Below are 17,291 nucleotides of genomic sequence, written 5' to 3' on the forward strand. Positions count from 1 at the left end.
TTGAAAACAAGATGCTTACAACATCAAAACCTTTGTACCATCCCTTATTGCAAGGTGAATCGATTTATACGAAGTAACATAGGGTTTGTGGTTTCTTGCAGCACAGAGTTTTGGGTTGTTTTCTTGTGGGTGATGTATGCACTGGAGTTTATTCGCACGTAAAGTTAAAACTTCTAGATTTCCATACTGGTCTTGGTCCCTGTCTCATTCATTGTTGGCATTATGGTCTCCATCTTGGATATGGAGGTCTCAGTTTCATTTTCCTTCTCTGACTGCTCAAGTTCTTAAATTTTCTTAAAGACCTCTGCCACCCCTGAAAATTTTGATTATTATGGTAAAATTCTTTCAAAACAGATGGTCCTAAAATGTGGTCCTTTATCTAGAGCCTTTATGTTCTGGTTCTCACTGTTAGATATATATAGGTCTCAATCTTGATTGCAAACTAATTGTCTTGAGCTACTTCCCAAACCTTGGCAGGTCTCGGTCTTTGTCTTGACTTCAAAGTTCGTATTGTAACACTGTTTTGTTTTGTTTTTCACGTGTTTGTACTACTTGGTGGAGTTTGTGTTAGCTTAATTGCTGCGGAGAAACAACAATTCAATGCACTTTAATATTTTTGGCAATCTTCCACTGCAACAGGATGGTTTAGGAAACGTAGTGGTGTGAATAATAAATGTTGTATGACCTACAATTCTGCAATCAAAGGATTGAAGTGGGTGTTATATACAGGCATGCAACCTTTCAGCTGATAAGCTGATTTTCTCATTTTCTTTTCAAAACAGTGCCATAGAAAACTGAAAAACACTTTACAAGTGTGATCGACCATTTTTTTTTTTTTTTTGCGTTTAGAAAGTTGCATGTCTGTATATTGTATCAACTAACATTTGCTTACCAAATAATAATTGCTTGTGTGAATTTTTGAACTTGAACAGAAGTGAGCTCAGAAAAAGTGAGTCTGATCCCAACATCATGGAGTCATCAGAAGCTGCCTATGTGTAGAGACAACCAACATCTATCTAGTCTCCTCTTCAAGTAACTTATGTACTGATTGGGTTGAGCATTACCATGACAATGTAGCAGCAGGAGAAGTTTTCTTCTTGAGACAAGACTACATGTTGATGCCCTGCTCCTCATTTAAAGACAATTATCATCAGCAGGCAGATTTTAATTAGTTAGGGAAAGGAAACCTTTGTGACTGCTTAGACTTGTCTCCAGGCTGGTTCTGGGGCACTAGCTCATAATTATTAGGTGTGAACAGTAAAGTAGAATTCCAGTTGAGGAAAATCAGTCTTCAGCACAGTACACAAAAACTTGAGTATGGATGTGCACATAGTAGTTTGAGTGCATTTATTATGTGGACCTCTTTTGTTCTCAGGTCAACACTCTGTATGTAAATTTAAACAATAATACAAAGATGAAAACAGGTATCACATCAGTTTAGGGTATTTTTAATGAACAAAGTTAATTCTTACTCTGGCTGCATTGACTCAAGCTTTTGATTTGTAATTGCTTCACTTTTGAGGCTTTTATTTATTTTTTATTTATTTTTTTTAAATCATGTTTTATGTTTTGCATTATTTGTAACCAAACATTGTATTCCAGTTTTATGTTAAATTGCATGAGAGAGCTTTTTGGCAATTGTTTTCAGAAATTTGTTTTACTGGTACTTAAACATTCTGCCGCCACCGCCCATCTTCAAAAGTCAACCATTACAATCATCCACCGAGACTGAAAACTTGCTTTTCATGATCGAAACATTGATCAATACACTTTGGTGGTCAGAGACTGATCGAAACGCTGAGCAGACAACCAGCTTTTATCAGAGCCACCACAACTCAAAAGACTTTATTACACGTTGTCACTGCAAAACTTAATTTTCTCAGTACTTCCACAATGCATAGCTTCCATTATTTAAACATGATGATTGTTACATATTATCAAATTGTGTTTAAATTTTTGATTGATTTGTCAAATTTGGTTCTGAGGAAAGAGCTCAGGGGAAAGTAGAGCAGCTCACACATTATTTCGTAAATTTAAAGATTCCCACATTTATATTGATGATGACAATTCCTAATGCATGATATACATACTTAAGTTGCACTCGTTTAAAAACTATATTGCACGATTTTTTTTTTACAGCTTAGTAAAATGTTTGGCGCCACGCACTTATTCAGAGCCAAACGATATAGCTTTGCTGAAGCTTTTAATCTTTGCAGCTGTACTGTGTATTTATTGAAATTCATTGTATATATTGAGCATTTTTTTTTTGCGATTTTGGGATTTTGTGTTTTTTTACTTCCAGTCTTTCATGTATTCAATATGATCAAATTTGACAATTTTGTTATTGTGGTGGAGGAATTCCTGAGGCTCATCTTGGATTGTATTCAAATGAACGATGACACACTAAGATGTTTTATTGCATTCAGTACTTCATTTCTTACTTAATTTCTTTTGTATACATATTATTATATTTTTAATTAAATTTGATAACCAACTAGAGAGAGTCATGGCAGGAAGTAGAATGATGTCAAGCAGCATTTATTTATTGGGTTTACATGGTTTAGATGTAGCATCAAATTACTTTACCTCAGGAACATAGTGACTTTGATTAGGTGAAGCTTTATTTATTTTTTTAAAGCTGCAGACGCCAATCGGATATGGCTAGTGACTGTGAGGAAATAGTCGGGCCCCATTTCGTATGACAACATACAGTATTCACCAATTACATTTGCATAGAGGGGAACAATACAAAGATGGTGGCTGAAATAAGACAGAGTCACAGATAAAAGACATATACCACTTGGGAGTCACACAATGTGTAAAGTCAAGGTTTCAGTACCAGGGTGCTTTTCTTTCCCATTAATTCTACTTAAAAGTTAAAAGTATAAAAGCAAATCTACAATGATTGACACCTGACATTATTAGCAAATTCCAAAAAGTTTTTCTTTATGTGTAAATTAATTATATTCCACATTCAGAACTATTATTTTCAGCATTTAAGTTTTCTTCAGGCGAACCATTTGAAATTATTTTGAATCGATTGTAGAGAGAAAGTGCTGTTTAGTATTTGTCTCATTGAGCAAGTTCGAGTGATGCACTCAAGTCGACCATTGATTGTTTTTGCCTGGTACCTTTGTTTGCTTGCTTGCTTGCTTAATTCGAATGATGTCCTCGAATCACGATGGTTCCCCAAGCCTTTCTGTCCCCCAGTGACTTGAAATCTGTTGATTCAAATCCTGTGTCTATTTTGAGAATGTCAGTGTCAGTTAGTGCCGGTCTACCAGGTTTCCTATGCATTCAATACATCCTGGGTACCAGGCAAAATCAACCAATGGATGACTAAAGTGCCCCACTTGAACTTACTCTCCGCCTGCACCTGTACTTATGTTTCTTGGTTCATTTCAAATATTGATGTAAAAAACAAAGCTCATATCCAAAGATGAATTGGTGGTAAACGCAAACATTTAAAAATGTTTTTATTTTCAAGTACTCAGTCTTGTATTCATTTTAATCTCTACATACACTACAAATAAATCCACCTGTGGTTTTACAAACTAACTGTGAGTTGTTGAGTAATATTTTGTGATGTTTATAAAGTCGATTCAAGGGATTTTGCTTTATATTGGTTACCTATTTCGAAAAAACATAACGTGGTCTAGTTTGAAAATTATAAAACATATTGAAAATAATTTAGCAGTGTCTAGGTAAAGTAATGACATCAGTACTATGCCAACTTGACTGGATTACATAAAAAAAAATAGAAAATGAAGTTTTGTACAGGGTTAACTCGGCTTGTTATCAAATTCTTGTCAGAAATGGGCTAAAATTTGATAAAACCACAAGGGGTGGGCCAAAGCCTTGCACTTTTGTCCAAATGAGCGAACATTTGATAAAATCACAAGGGGTAAGCCTTGTACTTTGTCCAAAATGGGATAAATGTTGGTAAAATCACAAGGGGCAGGCCAAAGCCTTGCACTTTTGACCAAAATGGGATGAAATTTGATAAAATCACAAGGGGCGTATTTTTGTCAAAAATGAACAAAACTTGATAAAATCACAAGGGGTAGGCCTTGCATTATTGTCCAAAACAAATGAGAAAAAAATTGGATAAAATCACAAGGGGTAAGCCTTCCACTTTTGTCCAAAATTAGCAAAAAATTGATAAAGCACAAGGGGTAAGCCTTGTATTTTTTTCCTTAGCTGACTGTCCACCGTACACTTTAAAGACATTGACACTATTGGTAATTGTCAAAGACCAGTCTTCTCACTTGGTGTATCTCAACAAGTGCATACAATAACTAACCTGTGAACATTTGAGCTCAATTGGTCGTCAAAGTTGCGAGATAACAGTGAAAGAAAAAACACCCTTGTCAAGCGAAGTTGTGTGCTTTCAGATGCTTGATTTCGGGACCTCAAATTCTAAATCTGGGGTCTCTAGAAATCAAATTCGTGAAGAATTACTTTTTCCCGAAAACTTCAGAGGAAGCCGTTTCTCACAATGTTTTATACTATCAACCTCTCCCCGTTACTTGTTACCAATACAAGTCAGGTTTTATGATAATAATTATTTTTAGTAATTACCAATAGTGTCCACTTTCTTTAAGTAAACCAACACAATGGCCTTGCAGTTTGAACTGACAAACAAAACCATGACCGTATACAAACCATTACAATATTTACATTTCCATTCATAGAATATTTTATTTACAATAATTAAAGTCAATAAATTAATTTACAAATTTATTTCAATAATTATACCCATAATCCTGAGAATTATGTAAAATCAAAATAAACATGTTTTAAATCTTTTTGAAAAATATAAATATAGCCATTTTCAAAACCATTGCTTTGTTTTAGGCCCTGGCTTTGGTTTGGTCCGCCTGCTTGAACAGGATGAGATTCTGAAAAAAAAACTGTAAAGTCACAAATTTGTCTGCCATGGGAGTAGTCTTGGTGCAAGGTAAACAAGAAACGTCTTGTAACAAGCCTAACAATGAACGGGTTGACTGCGCTGCGCCTTGAACACCCAGCAGGGTGGATGTGTGCGCATTACAAGTCTTATTATTATTATTAAGGTAAACAAGAAACGTCTTGTAACAAGCCTAACAATGAGCGGGTCGACTGCGCTGTGCGTGAAAGGTAAACAAGAAACGTCTTGTAACAAGCCTAACAATGAGCGGGTCGACTGCGCTGTGCGTGAAAGGTAAACAAGAAACGTCTTGTAACAAGCTTAACGTGGGAAGTGAACATGTTTTAAAACACAAATTCCAAATATCCCCTGATAGACAGTGAATTGTCTTCCCCATCCTGGTTTTAGACCAAGTGCTTAAATAAGATTCAGCATGGGAAATGAGCCAGCCCCCCCCCCTATATATCTGGAAAACTAACTGCTTTGTTTTTCACCAGGTAAAAAAGAAGAAAATAAGTGTGAATCTATAATAGATGTTAAATTTGCATCGGGGATAAAGAATATTACTTTTGGTTTTTACCCATACACCGATGTGTGTTAGCACTGTTAAATGTCCTCAGTACTTCCCGAGCCCTGTGAAAAAGTATCACAGGCATGTTACTCGGGTGGGATTCGAACCCACGACCCTTGCAATTCTAGAGCAGTGTCTTACCAACTAGACTACCAAGATTACCCGATAGCTAAAGGCAGTTGTACATTCGTGGATTTTTCCCCAGGCTACATTTTGATAACTGTGAGCTACAGTATGTACAGATGATAACAAAAATTAAATGCAGCATAATTTACTTGTTCCACTATTTGTATATAAATTTGTTTGACTTGAAACAGAATTTCCAATACAAACTGATATTGTTCTCTCAGATGTGCCCCTAACTAGAATAATAATAGACCGCTCTATTGTGTAAAATCTTTGTGAAAAAATAAAGACTACTATTGTGAAAATACTCTTCAACCAAAGTACCAAAGTACGCTTAATATAGTACACCATCTTCTCTTAAGTGCGTGTTCAACTCATTTTGATTCTGGTATATTGTAATACAAATTCTGGTCCAGTATGGTGTAACGAGTATCTTGATCCGTCTGTGACAAAGCAACATCAAAGTATGTAAGTAGAACAAATCTGCAAAATATCTGCACAAAATCCCTGACTAACACAAGCCTTGAACTTGGCTCTTGATGGGGCACAGCAATTTTCCTCTGGTTAAGTTCCAAACCAAATTCCATTTTCTTTATAGAGGCACCCCTAACCAGAGCAAAATTACTGTGCAACTTCAAGAGTGAAGTTCAAGACCTGCTCCACCTTCACCTTAATAATAATACACAAGCATTTGTATTGCGCCCCACGAAGAATGGAGCGCTTAACATCTTAAAGAAGAGGACCAAAAGAACAGTAATAATAATTAAATAATAACAATGCATTTATAATGCGCCATCTATCTAGTGTACAAGACCCTATTCCGAGGCGCAGAACAAAATACAATACATACAACAAAAAAGAAATGTAGAACATAATAAAACAAATCATACAATGAATAATCTACTGTCAAGACGTGTAAGAGGATTTAAATAAATGAGTTTTCAGCAAGTTTTTAAACAATGAAAGAGAACTACAGCACCTGATGTTATTAGGTAAAGCGTTCCAAAGTTTAGGAGCACAAGCGGAAAAGGCACGATCGCCATACGATGAGGAAGTTCTAGGAACAGTGAATCACGGAAACAAATGAGTTTTCAATTGCCGCTTGAACACAGACAAAGACGGTGCTTCACGAAGACTGATCGGAAGTTCATTCCAAAGACGAGCCGCGGTAGATGTACAAGTCATGTCACCAGCTTTCTTGTACGATCTTTGGACATTAAGCCGGGTCCGATCAGTGGAGGAGCGCAGTCTTGGTCTGTGTTCAGTGGAACCAGTGTTCTGGAGTTGAGTCATGGCAGAAAGATAACTAGGGGCAAGGTTGTTGATAGCCTTGTAGACATACAGCATTAGTTTGAAAGCGATTCTTTGTATTGTCTCAGCAATGATCTGATATGATGATTTTTACAGAAGCTTGGCAACAAAGATACAAAGAATCAGAACAAGCAGACTGAGACGCAGCAGTTTGCCCACCAATCCAGACTTCTGCTCAGCTAGGTTGCAGGTGCGTGTCTGTAACGGTGCATGAATTCTCTCATACACTGTCTGTATGGCTTCCTTGGCACCATTCCACTTTCCCGGACCCATAAGACGGTACTGATAAGGAAGGCAAGGTCCAAAGAAACAACGAAGAGCAAGCATTGGATCCGTAAAGAACAGCTTGAGTAAATTGGGTCTGGCACCAAACTCGGATGCTAGAGTATCCATGTACTCGATCCAGTCCACTTGAATGGTGTGGCGCTGTGATTTCTTGTAGCGTTCACTCATTTCATCTTTTCTCTGCTGGATAGATGCTTCCATCTCAGGCTTGCTTGGAAGATGAGCGAGGCCTTTGAAGACACGAGTTGCCCATCGACTCTGCAGCTCTGATAATGGATGGATGGCGCCCCATGGCTGTATGCAACCAATCACGCAAATAGTCGGGTGTTTTAAGTCCGGAGGGAAGACAAAGTTGTACAAGTTCACTTCATTCTTCTCCACCTTCAAGGATGGGCAGTCGATAAACGGGAAACTGAATGTGTAGCCTGTCGCCATTATGACGCAGTCAATATTGTCTTCGACGCTCCCATCTTCAAATTCTACTCCTGTCTTGGTGAAACGGGAGATATTGGGCTTTAAGACTACAGCGCCACTTAGGATTCGATTTGGTAGATCATCATTGACAAACGGATGAGCATTTATTGGACCGTATGCAGGCTGTAGGCCATACCTGGCATGATCAAATTTAGACTGAAGCTTCTTCTGAGCCATGAAGTTTTGAAAGTTTGCAGGAAAACTCATGATAACTCGCCTTGTTATCATGATGTCAACAGGGTAGCCATAATCTGCCAATCGGTTGAAAACCCATGCACCACTCCTTGTACTCAAGAAAACCTACAATGTAATTGCAACAAGAGAGGGAAGAAAGAGAGAAAGTGCATAATAAATATTTTGAGGCAGCGGAAATTCCAAGTTAGAGTTGCTGTATCTCATAGCTGGGGTAACTTGCCAATGGACCTGTTAATAGACTTGTGGACCGGTCGTTAGGTCGCCCCTGCGCGCTGGGATGGTGCTCTCGCGGGATCGCTGCTCTCGCGCGGGCTTGTGGCTCCCCGATTTCGACTCCTCATTAATGAGGGGCCGGGGGGGCCATTGGTTCGCGCGGAAGCGGTGGTCTCCCAGGAGCGCTGTCTCGGCGCATGGGGAGGATTTGACGACTTGTCCACAAGTCTAACCTGTTAACAATGTCATTTCATTTGTATCCCCTTACCAGAGTTTTTATGTTTTGCTCTAAACCATTTTGATATATTGTCCTGCTTTTTAACGAATAACCTTTTTGGATTGTGTGTATTATTGTGTATATCTCTGCTTGTTTGCCTTTTATAGTCGTTCAGTGATTGTTATTATCTTCTGTGCTTTTTTATATGCCCTCTCTTGCCTTAATGTATTTTTGGGGATTTAGGAGACATACGCCTTTTGGCGATAGTTATTTTTTTTACTTTTAGGCTCTCCTGGGCACCCCACTGTTGTTTTACTTTGTTTTCTTAAATATGTTTAATGTATGTACATGTACTTGTAAATGTGATTGCCCGAATAAATATTATTATTATTATTATTCAGTATTGGCCTATGGTTTATGATTTGATTTTCATGCTGACAACAACTTCATGAGTTGTATTCTGGGCAGGTCAAACAGCGATATATAATTTTCAACAAGTCAGGAAAAAAGAGAAATTTGTTTGCTGTTTCCTCAGCAAGTAGACACTGTATTCAGTTGAAACTTTAAGGTAACGATCTTACGTTTTAATTTAAATAATTGATGACTAAAAATATTGACGAAAAACAATATGACCATACTTTTCAAGGCGTAGTGGTTAGAGGTTAAAAGTATAAAACATTGTGAGAAATAGCTCCCTCTGAAATGATGTAGTTTTCATGAAGTTGGTAGTTTTCCACTCAATTTGATTTCTAGACCTCAGATTTAGGATTTGAGGTCTCAAAATCAAGCATCCGAAAGCACACAACTTCATGTGACCATGGTGCGACAAGGGTGTTTTTTTCTTTCATTAATATCTCACAACCTCGATGACCGATTGAGCTCAAACATTCACAGGTTTGTTATTTTATGCATTGTTGAGATACATCAACTGTGAAGACTGGTATTTGACAATTACCAGTAGTGTCCATCAGTGTCTTTAATCAGAACTTACAATGCTAAAATAAATACCTTTGACGCAATGCGACCCAATTCAACAGCTGCATCACCTCCAGAGTTACCAAGACCAATGACAACAACTTGTTTGTCAACCAGATGAAAAGGCGTCTTGTAGTCATGGGTGTGGACTACATCACCTTGGAACTCCTCCAGGCCTGGGAACATTGGAACACTGGGTGTGGTGTGGTGACCGATGCAGACCATGACAGCATCAAAATGCTCCACCACACGTTCTCCGCCGTCTCGCTTCTTGTGGGTGATCTTCCACCTCCCAGTTGAATCATAATCAACCGCTGGGGTCACGTTTTCAACTTCGGTGTGAAACTTGATGTGGTCCTTTAAGCCAAAGTGCTCAACATAGCTTCTAAAGTACTTCTCGATGTAGATGTTGTGCATGAAGTTAGGATAGTCCTTAGGTATTGGATAATCACTGTAACACATCATCTCTTTGCTGGTGTTGATGATGGTGGATTTGAAGACGCAACCCTGGCCGTCCCTGTCCTCCCGATAAGCCCAAAGGCCACCAACCCTGTCTGAGCGCTCAAAGCAGGTTGCTTCAAGGTCTTCGTCCAGGCAGCACTTGAGGGCAGCAAGGCCACTTGCTCCAGCACCGATCACAGCCACTTTCTTGCCCATACTGAAGGAGTTTTAGGGCGTGACAGTATACGTTCGATGCTCGAAAAGCTCACTGTTGGAAACATAGAAGAGAAAACAAGACACACAGTCACATTAAATTTTATAGCCAATAGTGCACGCTTGATGTTGATGCCGGATACGGCATATAAAAATGCCCTGTTTTAGTGCAAAACGATACCAGCTAATGTTTGTGTCATTTTTATTTTATGTCCCTCGATCTTTCACAATCACATCACCTCACCTCAATGGGGGTATTTCAGCAAGGGCTGGCCACATCAGTGTATACACTACACTAAGGCTCAATGCTATTACAGTGTAAATCTGATGATAATTTCTCAAAGGGCAAAATGGTCGTCAATTTGACCTAATATCAGACTTCGTGGCTATGCTATGCAAAGCTTTCCGAATCTAGCAGTCTATACTTCGATATGAACTTTGACCTCCCCCATGCCCCCATCAATAAAATTGTCCAACTCTGAACACAATTTTTTGCGTCAACATTTATATGCAGTAACAGATTTGGAGATCAATTTACATAAAATGGGTGAAAATTCACTAAGCCGCCATAATTACGTTCAATTTGGGTCAAAAATTCAAAATAGATTCAGAATAATCATTCCAACTCAGTCAAATAGTCCAATTGTTCTAATTTATTAATTTGATAATGTCGGGGCTACAACTATTTCGAATATTTAACAACCAATACTTTAAGCTCAACAACTTGTAAACAGTGAGCAGCAAATACACAAAACAATAAGACCATTTTGAAAAACCTCTTTAATGTTAACTGCTAATGTTTTTAACACCTTGTTACAAATATGCTCTGCAACATACGTACCATACGTACCATATGGCTGTTTTAGAAAAAAATTATGGCTATCTGCGTGAATTTCAGAGTGTTTTTTCATGACAAGCGCACATATTTTGAAGTGTAACTGAACAACAAATTGTCCTAGTCTCATATCAATGTTTGTGTTTACACATACTAACCAACTGATCATTCATACAACCATTGAAGTTTAGAGTGTATTTGGTTTAAAAGATACATATTTCTTTGGGTGCACAATTTCGGACATAACTTTGGACAATGTGGACATTTCGGACATAAATCTTTGTAGACATTACATAGTTTTACATGGACAAGACACTACGAGACACCTTTTTTGTATTTAACTGATGGCTTGGTACATAAATAATTGTAAATCATGATGTGGGATCTCTTTCTTTCAGTCATATCATTATATTATAGACATAACTTTGAAATTTATCATATTTCGGACATAACTATGTCCAATGTCCATTTTGGTGAGTACTCGGGGAAGTTATTTGAATAACTCTTATTGTAGCATCGCAGTTTGTTCAATACGAATCTACTACTGGAAGACAGCAGATGGTCTACTAACAAGATATTCCCCAAATAACATTAAGCTGCCTTACCTATACAGATTACGGAATGTAGCAAGTTAAAGGCCTTTCAGTGAAACCATGTCAAAACCATCTTCAAAGTAAAAAGTAGGTGACATGTTTGAAGAGAACTGAAACAACCAATTTAAACTCAACGGACATTTTAACACCAGTAACTGCCAATAACATCATATAAAATACAAACAAATTTAACTTGGACACAGTTGTCTTTCATTTTGGTTGATCTGAATGACAGGTAATTAAATACCCATGCTTTACAATAACGCCAGCTTTTGTTAAATTTGTGACACATCATCATCACTCCACTTGCGTGCACCCCTTTGAGTCATTATTATAGGGTTTGGAATTGAGATCACCATGTTTAGGGATGCCCATGATGACTTCCACTCCTTGTTCTCTCCAGTTGGCCAAACAAAGTAACCCTTTTTTGACAACCTGAGTTTGAAAAAATTAAAGAAACTTTGGTTTAAGAGGAAAGCAATAACAATACGACCTTAATTTTAATTACAATTAATAAGCAATTTAAGTGACACTCTCAGATACAGAATACAAATCTTACCTGGTTCCTTTTGCAACAAAATTTACATCTGCTCTTTGTTTCCTAAGCCTACAAAAACATGCAAGGAATCTCTTGAAAAAAGTTTAAATTCAGGTCTTATGATTGTTTTAAGACAACACAATTATCACTTACCTATTCACTGCAGCAGAAGTGTGGTATACCGTGTGCTATATGTGCGTGCAGAAGTAGTGCTTGTTGTAGTATACTGTCATGTAGTCTATGTATACTGTGTACATCAACCAATACAGGTTTTATGCGTACTCTTACAGACATGTAAGTCAAACTTCGTTTCTTTGGGCCGCGTCTTTGGAATGGTTTAAGCCAGTCGATTAGATCACAATCATCTGTGGGTCGATTTAAACGCGCATATAAAAGAGCTCTCCTCTCCCAATATTTGACATAGTTTGCCTTCTCGCTCTCATTTTACTTTTGCCTAAGTCGTCAGCAAACGCTTTTTATTATTTCTCGATTTCTTATTCTTATTGTTATTATTGGTATTATTATTATTATTATTATTATTGTTTTTATTATTGTGCAATTAGTGTTCTCATCATTGTTGTCTTCTTCATGTCTGTCTTTGTTCGTTTTGTCAGTCCGTTCGTTCTTGTCCCCGTTTATTGTCTGTCCCCAGGCATCCCTACATAAGCCTCGGCTTCCAGATGATGCCTCCATACTCTATGTATTTATTTTTCTCACCCTCATTAAATAGCTTTGTTTATTGGTTATTCCTTAAAAACATTGTTTGTACTCTGTTTTCATGAAGTATGGAAATAAATATCAGTTTGAATGAATGAATGAATGAAACCCACCCAGACCATTCTCCTGTGGAAGTTATAACAATTTATCTTTTTCATTACCTACATGTAGACTAGAGACATGGCCCACCATTTGTATGTCCACTGTCTTTAGTTATGTCCGAAACAGCAATATGTCCACACAAGGAAAAGTTAATTTTGAACAAAACACTTCAAATTTCAGCATTACTTTGGGACAATTGGTGCAAATAAATTAGCTACACATTATTTGAGACTCAAGAATAAAGATTCTTTACATCATCATTCTTAACTTCCCACATTAAAAGCTTGGGCCTTTTGGGAGAGAGACTTCAAATGTGATGATCATTTCAGAATTTATGCTCAATTGAAGTTTTATTTATTTCACAAATGCCAATTTATGTTTTTAGTTAGTTGAATTGATGAAGTACATTAAAAATTCGCCCCACCCACATACAAAATAAGTTTAAGTAATTAAAAAAAAAACATTAAGTGAATTCTGGACATCACAGTTATGTCCGAAATGGGTTTTTCAGTATATTTTGGAGTAAAACGTTTATAAACTTACTAATGGTTCTATATGTTTTTAATTATCATTCTTCAATACACAAAATAAGAAGTGTCATAGTTTCAATGTTATAACTTGCCCCAAAATGTTTATACTTCCATTGGACACGTTTCGGACATAACTTCTATTTCAGACATAACTCATGTGGAGGGAAAGTTCTTAATCCACCTCCCTCGTGGGGTTTAGGGGTAACTGTTTCAGGTGAAGATTTTTATTAATTGACAAGTCAATACCACTTGTTACATCTATTAACTGGAATGATTTCTTTACTAGGGGTACATGTTTTTTATAAAGATCGGACATAACAAAGTTGTGGACGGAAATATGCATCGCTGTTTTTAGCACTTTGTCACACTTAAACCGGCGCATCTGAGATTATGAAAACAATTGCACTTAGTGCTGGGCTAAACAACCTTGGGAAAAATGTTAAACTTTCTGGTTTCCTATTTTACTAGTTGATAGAAACTAGTATCAAGAAAATACCTTAAAATTGGACGGAAAATAGTTATGTCCGAAATGGCTCACTAATGACCCTGGTGTGCTTTTACCAGACATAAATCATTGAAGCTATTGTTGTTATCAGCAAGGCATTTCTCCATTCTATCATCATGTAACATGCAGTGATGGCTTTGCTAACTAATGTCTTTAATTGGCAACTGAAACAAAAATATAGTTTTTTTTATTGAACAAGTTTCCGTCCACAAATCGGCCTTTTACCAACATTCTGAAAATCTTGCAAAGCAACTATGACAAAGTTGTTGCTACTGTAGGTACCTCTAGGTGGGTACTTCAAATGGATGCTTTAGTTACATGTATCTTGACATGGTGTTTAGTTTATGTGCTACAATGCTAAAAGGACATTCTAGCTAATTAGTGCAGTTTAGTGAATTTTCACCCATATATTATATGACATTGAACCTTACCATTTTCGTCCAGAAATATTATTTTGAAATAACTTAAATAAGTTATCATGTAGTCACCATCCAGAGTAAGGGCCCATTTCTGGGAAATGGCGGAATGGATACGACGACCAAAACCCATCACAGAAAAATGTGTATTGCTATTTAATGTGAATCTGGTATTATTATTATTATTATTATTATTATTATTATTATTATTATTATTATTATTATTATTATTATTATTATTAAAAAGATTTATACATGTTATGATAGCGCATTTCCAAAATAGACCAATGCGCTTTACAATTGAAATTAGTGGCTTCTTGCAGGTAAGATTTGAGATGAAGCTTTGATAATTGTCTTCCCAGATATGGACCTTGATATCTAAGACGTCACATGAAAGTGTCCACTAACGCATATCCAGTATCAGCTTTCAAGTTGTACCATGTAGGCCTACAGGAACAATAGTAATTCAATGCGTTACTAGTACCATGGAGGAGCCTGGTACTGATGCACTTATCTCAACATTTAATAATGCAATGGTCAGAGTCTAACTAAATATGTGTAGATTAGATTTGGATCTATGTAGCAACACGCAAGCAAACTCCCAATGTACAGATTGCAGGCCTGTTTGGCTGGGGACTCTAATAAATATGAAGGTTGGTCTAATGTTGACCCAGTGTATCACAAATGATAAGGGAAATGGAATGAACTTTTAGTAAAATTTGTATACTACTAGCTACCTAGACAGTGTATGGGTACAAACCCAATTTATTACATAGACCCAACTACTGCACTGGGGCGCTGTACATACCTTTTTTCGAAATTTTGTCATTTTATTGAAAAAAGGAATACAGCGCCCCAGTTAGGGGGTCTACTATTTTTTTTTTTTTTTTTTTTTCATGCAAGTCGCCAGACACACAAGGCCTGAAGGCCACTTCAAGGTGTGGGCTACAATTATTTGTGTCCAGAGGCCGTTGCCACCTACTCCTAGGGCTGAAACAGGGTTACCCCTTTTACAGTCCATACGGATGTAGGTAGGCTTGGGTATCATCAATCAGAAGCCTGGCTGGTGGCGAGATGACCAGCCTCCCATGAGATACACGAGTGGTACAACTACAACAAGCCTCACAGTGACATGTGACTCATATGTGTTAATAATAATAATATCGTACTACTAAACTAATCATCTATTTCATTTAAATGGAGAGCAAAAGTGTAAGCAGGTTGCGGGAACATATAACATAACAGCATAAAATCTCACAGGCTGTTCGAATCCTATGTTTTGGCAGTGGGTACCGCAACGATATAAGAGATGTTTTAGTATGTGCTAACACACGTATCGGTGTATGGGTAAAAAACAAAAAAATTCTTTATCCCCGATGCAAATTTAACATCTCTTATATCGTTGCTGTAACCGCTGCCAAAACATAGGATTCGAACTGCCTCTAGCTGCCGGGCAACCTCGGTAGTCTAGGCTAGTTGGTAAGACACTGCTCGATCTAGAATTGCAAGGGTCGTGGGTTCGAATCTCACCTGAGTAACATGCCTAATAGTACAGTGCTAACACACACCGGTGACGTGTGGGTAAAACCCAAAATTAATGAAGGAAGGAGAGCAAAAGTGTAAGCAGGTTGCGGGAACATATAACAGCATAAAATCTCACAGGCAGTTCGAATCCTATGTTTTGGCAGCGGGTACCGCAACGATATAAGACTCTAAGAGATGTTTTAGTGCTAACGGAAAAGTTTCCGTATGGCGCCACCACTTTTTCATTCTACATGTACATGAAATAATATAGTATCTAATTTACCTCATCCCCACTGACTATGGATGAAAATAAAATGAATTATTCAAAGCCTATTATTATGAGGACTCAATGTCATTCTTACCCTCCGAATTACTTACGAATTATCAGCGGTTTTGTCCTGGTTGTTTTACATCAACTTGTCGGTACGGCGTTAACTATGTGTGGAGCCGGTTTTTTGTGAGTCGTCTGCTATTTCATTCAGTGTATATTTCACTAGAGCTCAAACGAAATTGATTCTCGTCACAAGGGGGCGCTCTAAGAGCAGGCCCGGGCGCATTTTTTTCCCAGGACGGATGATCGAGGCCACCTTCCATAAAATTTATGGGCGCATCTTAAGTTCCTCATCTGCCCTTGGCCTAAATTCACGGAGCTGCCAAGCAAAAACCTTAATTGCTTAGCATGACATATATTTCTTGATAAAAAACTGGATTACCAACCAAACTTCCATGTGTTTCATATTGCTTGTTGGTGGTATTCAGCTGTTGTTTGCTTATCCTGAAAATCACGTGGAAATTGGGTTGGTAATCTTTTTTTTTTACCAAGAAAGAAATTTCATACTGAGCAAATTTGTATGCTAAGCAGCTCTATGAAACTGGGCCCCCGGTACTGGAGAACACTCGAGAGTAGGTAAAAGACGCCCACTTATGGTAATTGGCACATCTGTCTTGGGGAAAAAATACGCGGCCCGGGAAAGAAACACTATAAAGATCCAAAAGAAAGGGTTAAGATTTGACGCCGAGGGTCTGTCTACAACACAAGGTGTTTGTGTTTTCTTTTGCTGGAACCGCGATTTTGTTTGCAGTTCTGGCAAAACAACTAAGCAAACAAACACATAAACAAAACACTGTTGCATGCAATAGCATCTCAGCAACTATGAACATTTTGGTCTCAAGTAAAAAATACCCTTGTTGACTATACGCCCCCCCCCCCAAATAAAAACATTTAGGGAAAATGGAGACCGCTAACCTAGGGCTCCCCATGGCACCATGATCAGGAGGTCGTTGGTTCAAATCTCGCCAAGGTAGATATTGGTCTTTGTTCAACCCCAAATTAAAGGCAGTGGACACTGTTGATAATTGTCAAAGACTAGCCTTCACAGTTGGTGTATCTCAACATATGCATAAAATAACAAACCTGTGAAAATTTGAGCTCAATCATTCGTCGAACTTGCGAGAGAATAATGAAAGAAGAAAAAACACCCTTGTCACACGAAGTTGTATGCGTTTAAATTTGAAGTCTTGGAATAAAATTCGTGGAAAATTACTTCTTTCTCGAAAACTGTGGCACTTCAGAGGGAGCCGTTTCTCACAATGTTTTATAC

At 37.6% G+C, this 17,291-nt stretch overlaps 2 protein-coding genes across 3 annotated transcripts in view; one reads left to right on the forward strand and one right to left on the reverse strand.

Moving 5' to 3' along the window:
• LOC117288770 (protein fem-1 homolog C-like) overlaps positions 1–3,558 on the forward strand; it is a 32,030-nt gene extending 28,472 nt beyond the window's left edge. The window contains exon 9 of the mRNA XM_033769607.1: positions 933–3,558. Within this exon, the coding sequence (XP_033625498.1) occupies positions 933–999 (67 nt within the window). The 3' untranslated portion in view covers positions 1,000–3,558. The remainder of the gene's footprint in view (positions 1–932) is intronic.
• Positions 3,559–6,634: 3,076 nt separating this feature from the next.
• Positions 6,635–16,147, reverse strand: LOC117289329 (dimethylaniline monooxygenase [N-oxide-forming] 5-like). Of its 2 annotated transcripts, none has more exons than XM_033770406.1 (3): positions 16,069–16,147; positions 9,310–9,985; positions 6,635–7,976 (listed from the first exon to the last, which is right to left on the reverse strand). In XM_033770406.1, the coding sequence occupies exons 2-3, from the start codon at positions 9,931–9,933 to the stop codon at positions 7,008–7,010; spliced, it is 1,593 nt and encodes a 530-aa protein (XP_033626297.1). In that variant the 5' UTR covers positions 9,934–9,985; positions 16,069–16,147; the 3' UTR covers positions 6,635–7,007. The 2 variants fall into 2 exon arrangements, with proteins under 2 accessions (XP_033626297.1, XP_033626298.1); XM_033770407.1 differs by having other exon boundaries at positions 16,053–16,137.
• Positions 16,148–17,291: the final 1,144 nt, after the last annotated feature.

This window comes from Asterias rubens, chromosome 4 (genome assembly GCF_902459465.1).
Source record: "Asterias rubens chromosome 4, eAstRub1.3, whole genome shotgun sequence".
Lineage (NCBI taxonomy): Eukaryota > Metazoa > Echinodermata > Asteroidea > Forcipulatida > Asteriidae > Asterias > Asterias rubens.

Excerpts from the sequence above, each read along its gene's own strand:
- LOC117289329 (XM_033770406.1), bottom strand. The coding sequence starts at position 9,933 with ATGGGCAAGAAAGTGGCTGTGATCGGTGCTGGAGCAAGTGGCCTTGCT. Across the intron at positions 7,977-9,309 it reads TGGGTCGCATTGCGTCAAAG|GTTTTCTTGAGTACAAGGAG; the intron begins GTATTTATTTTA and ends ATTACATTGTAG.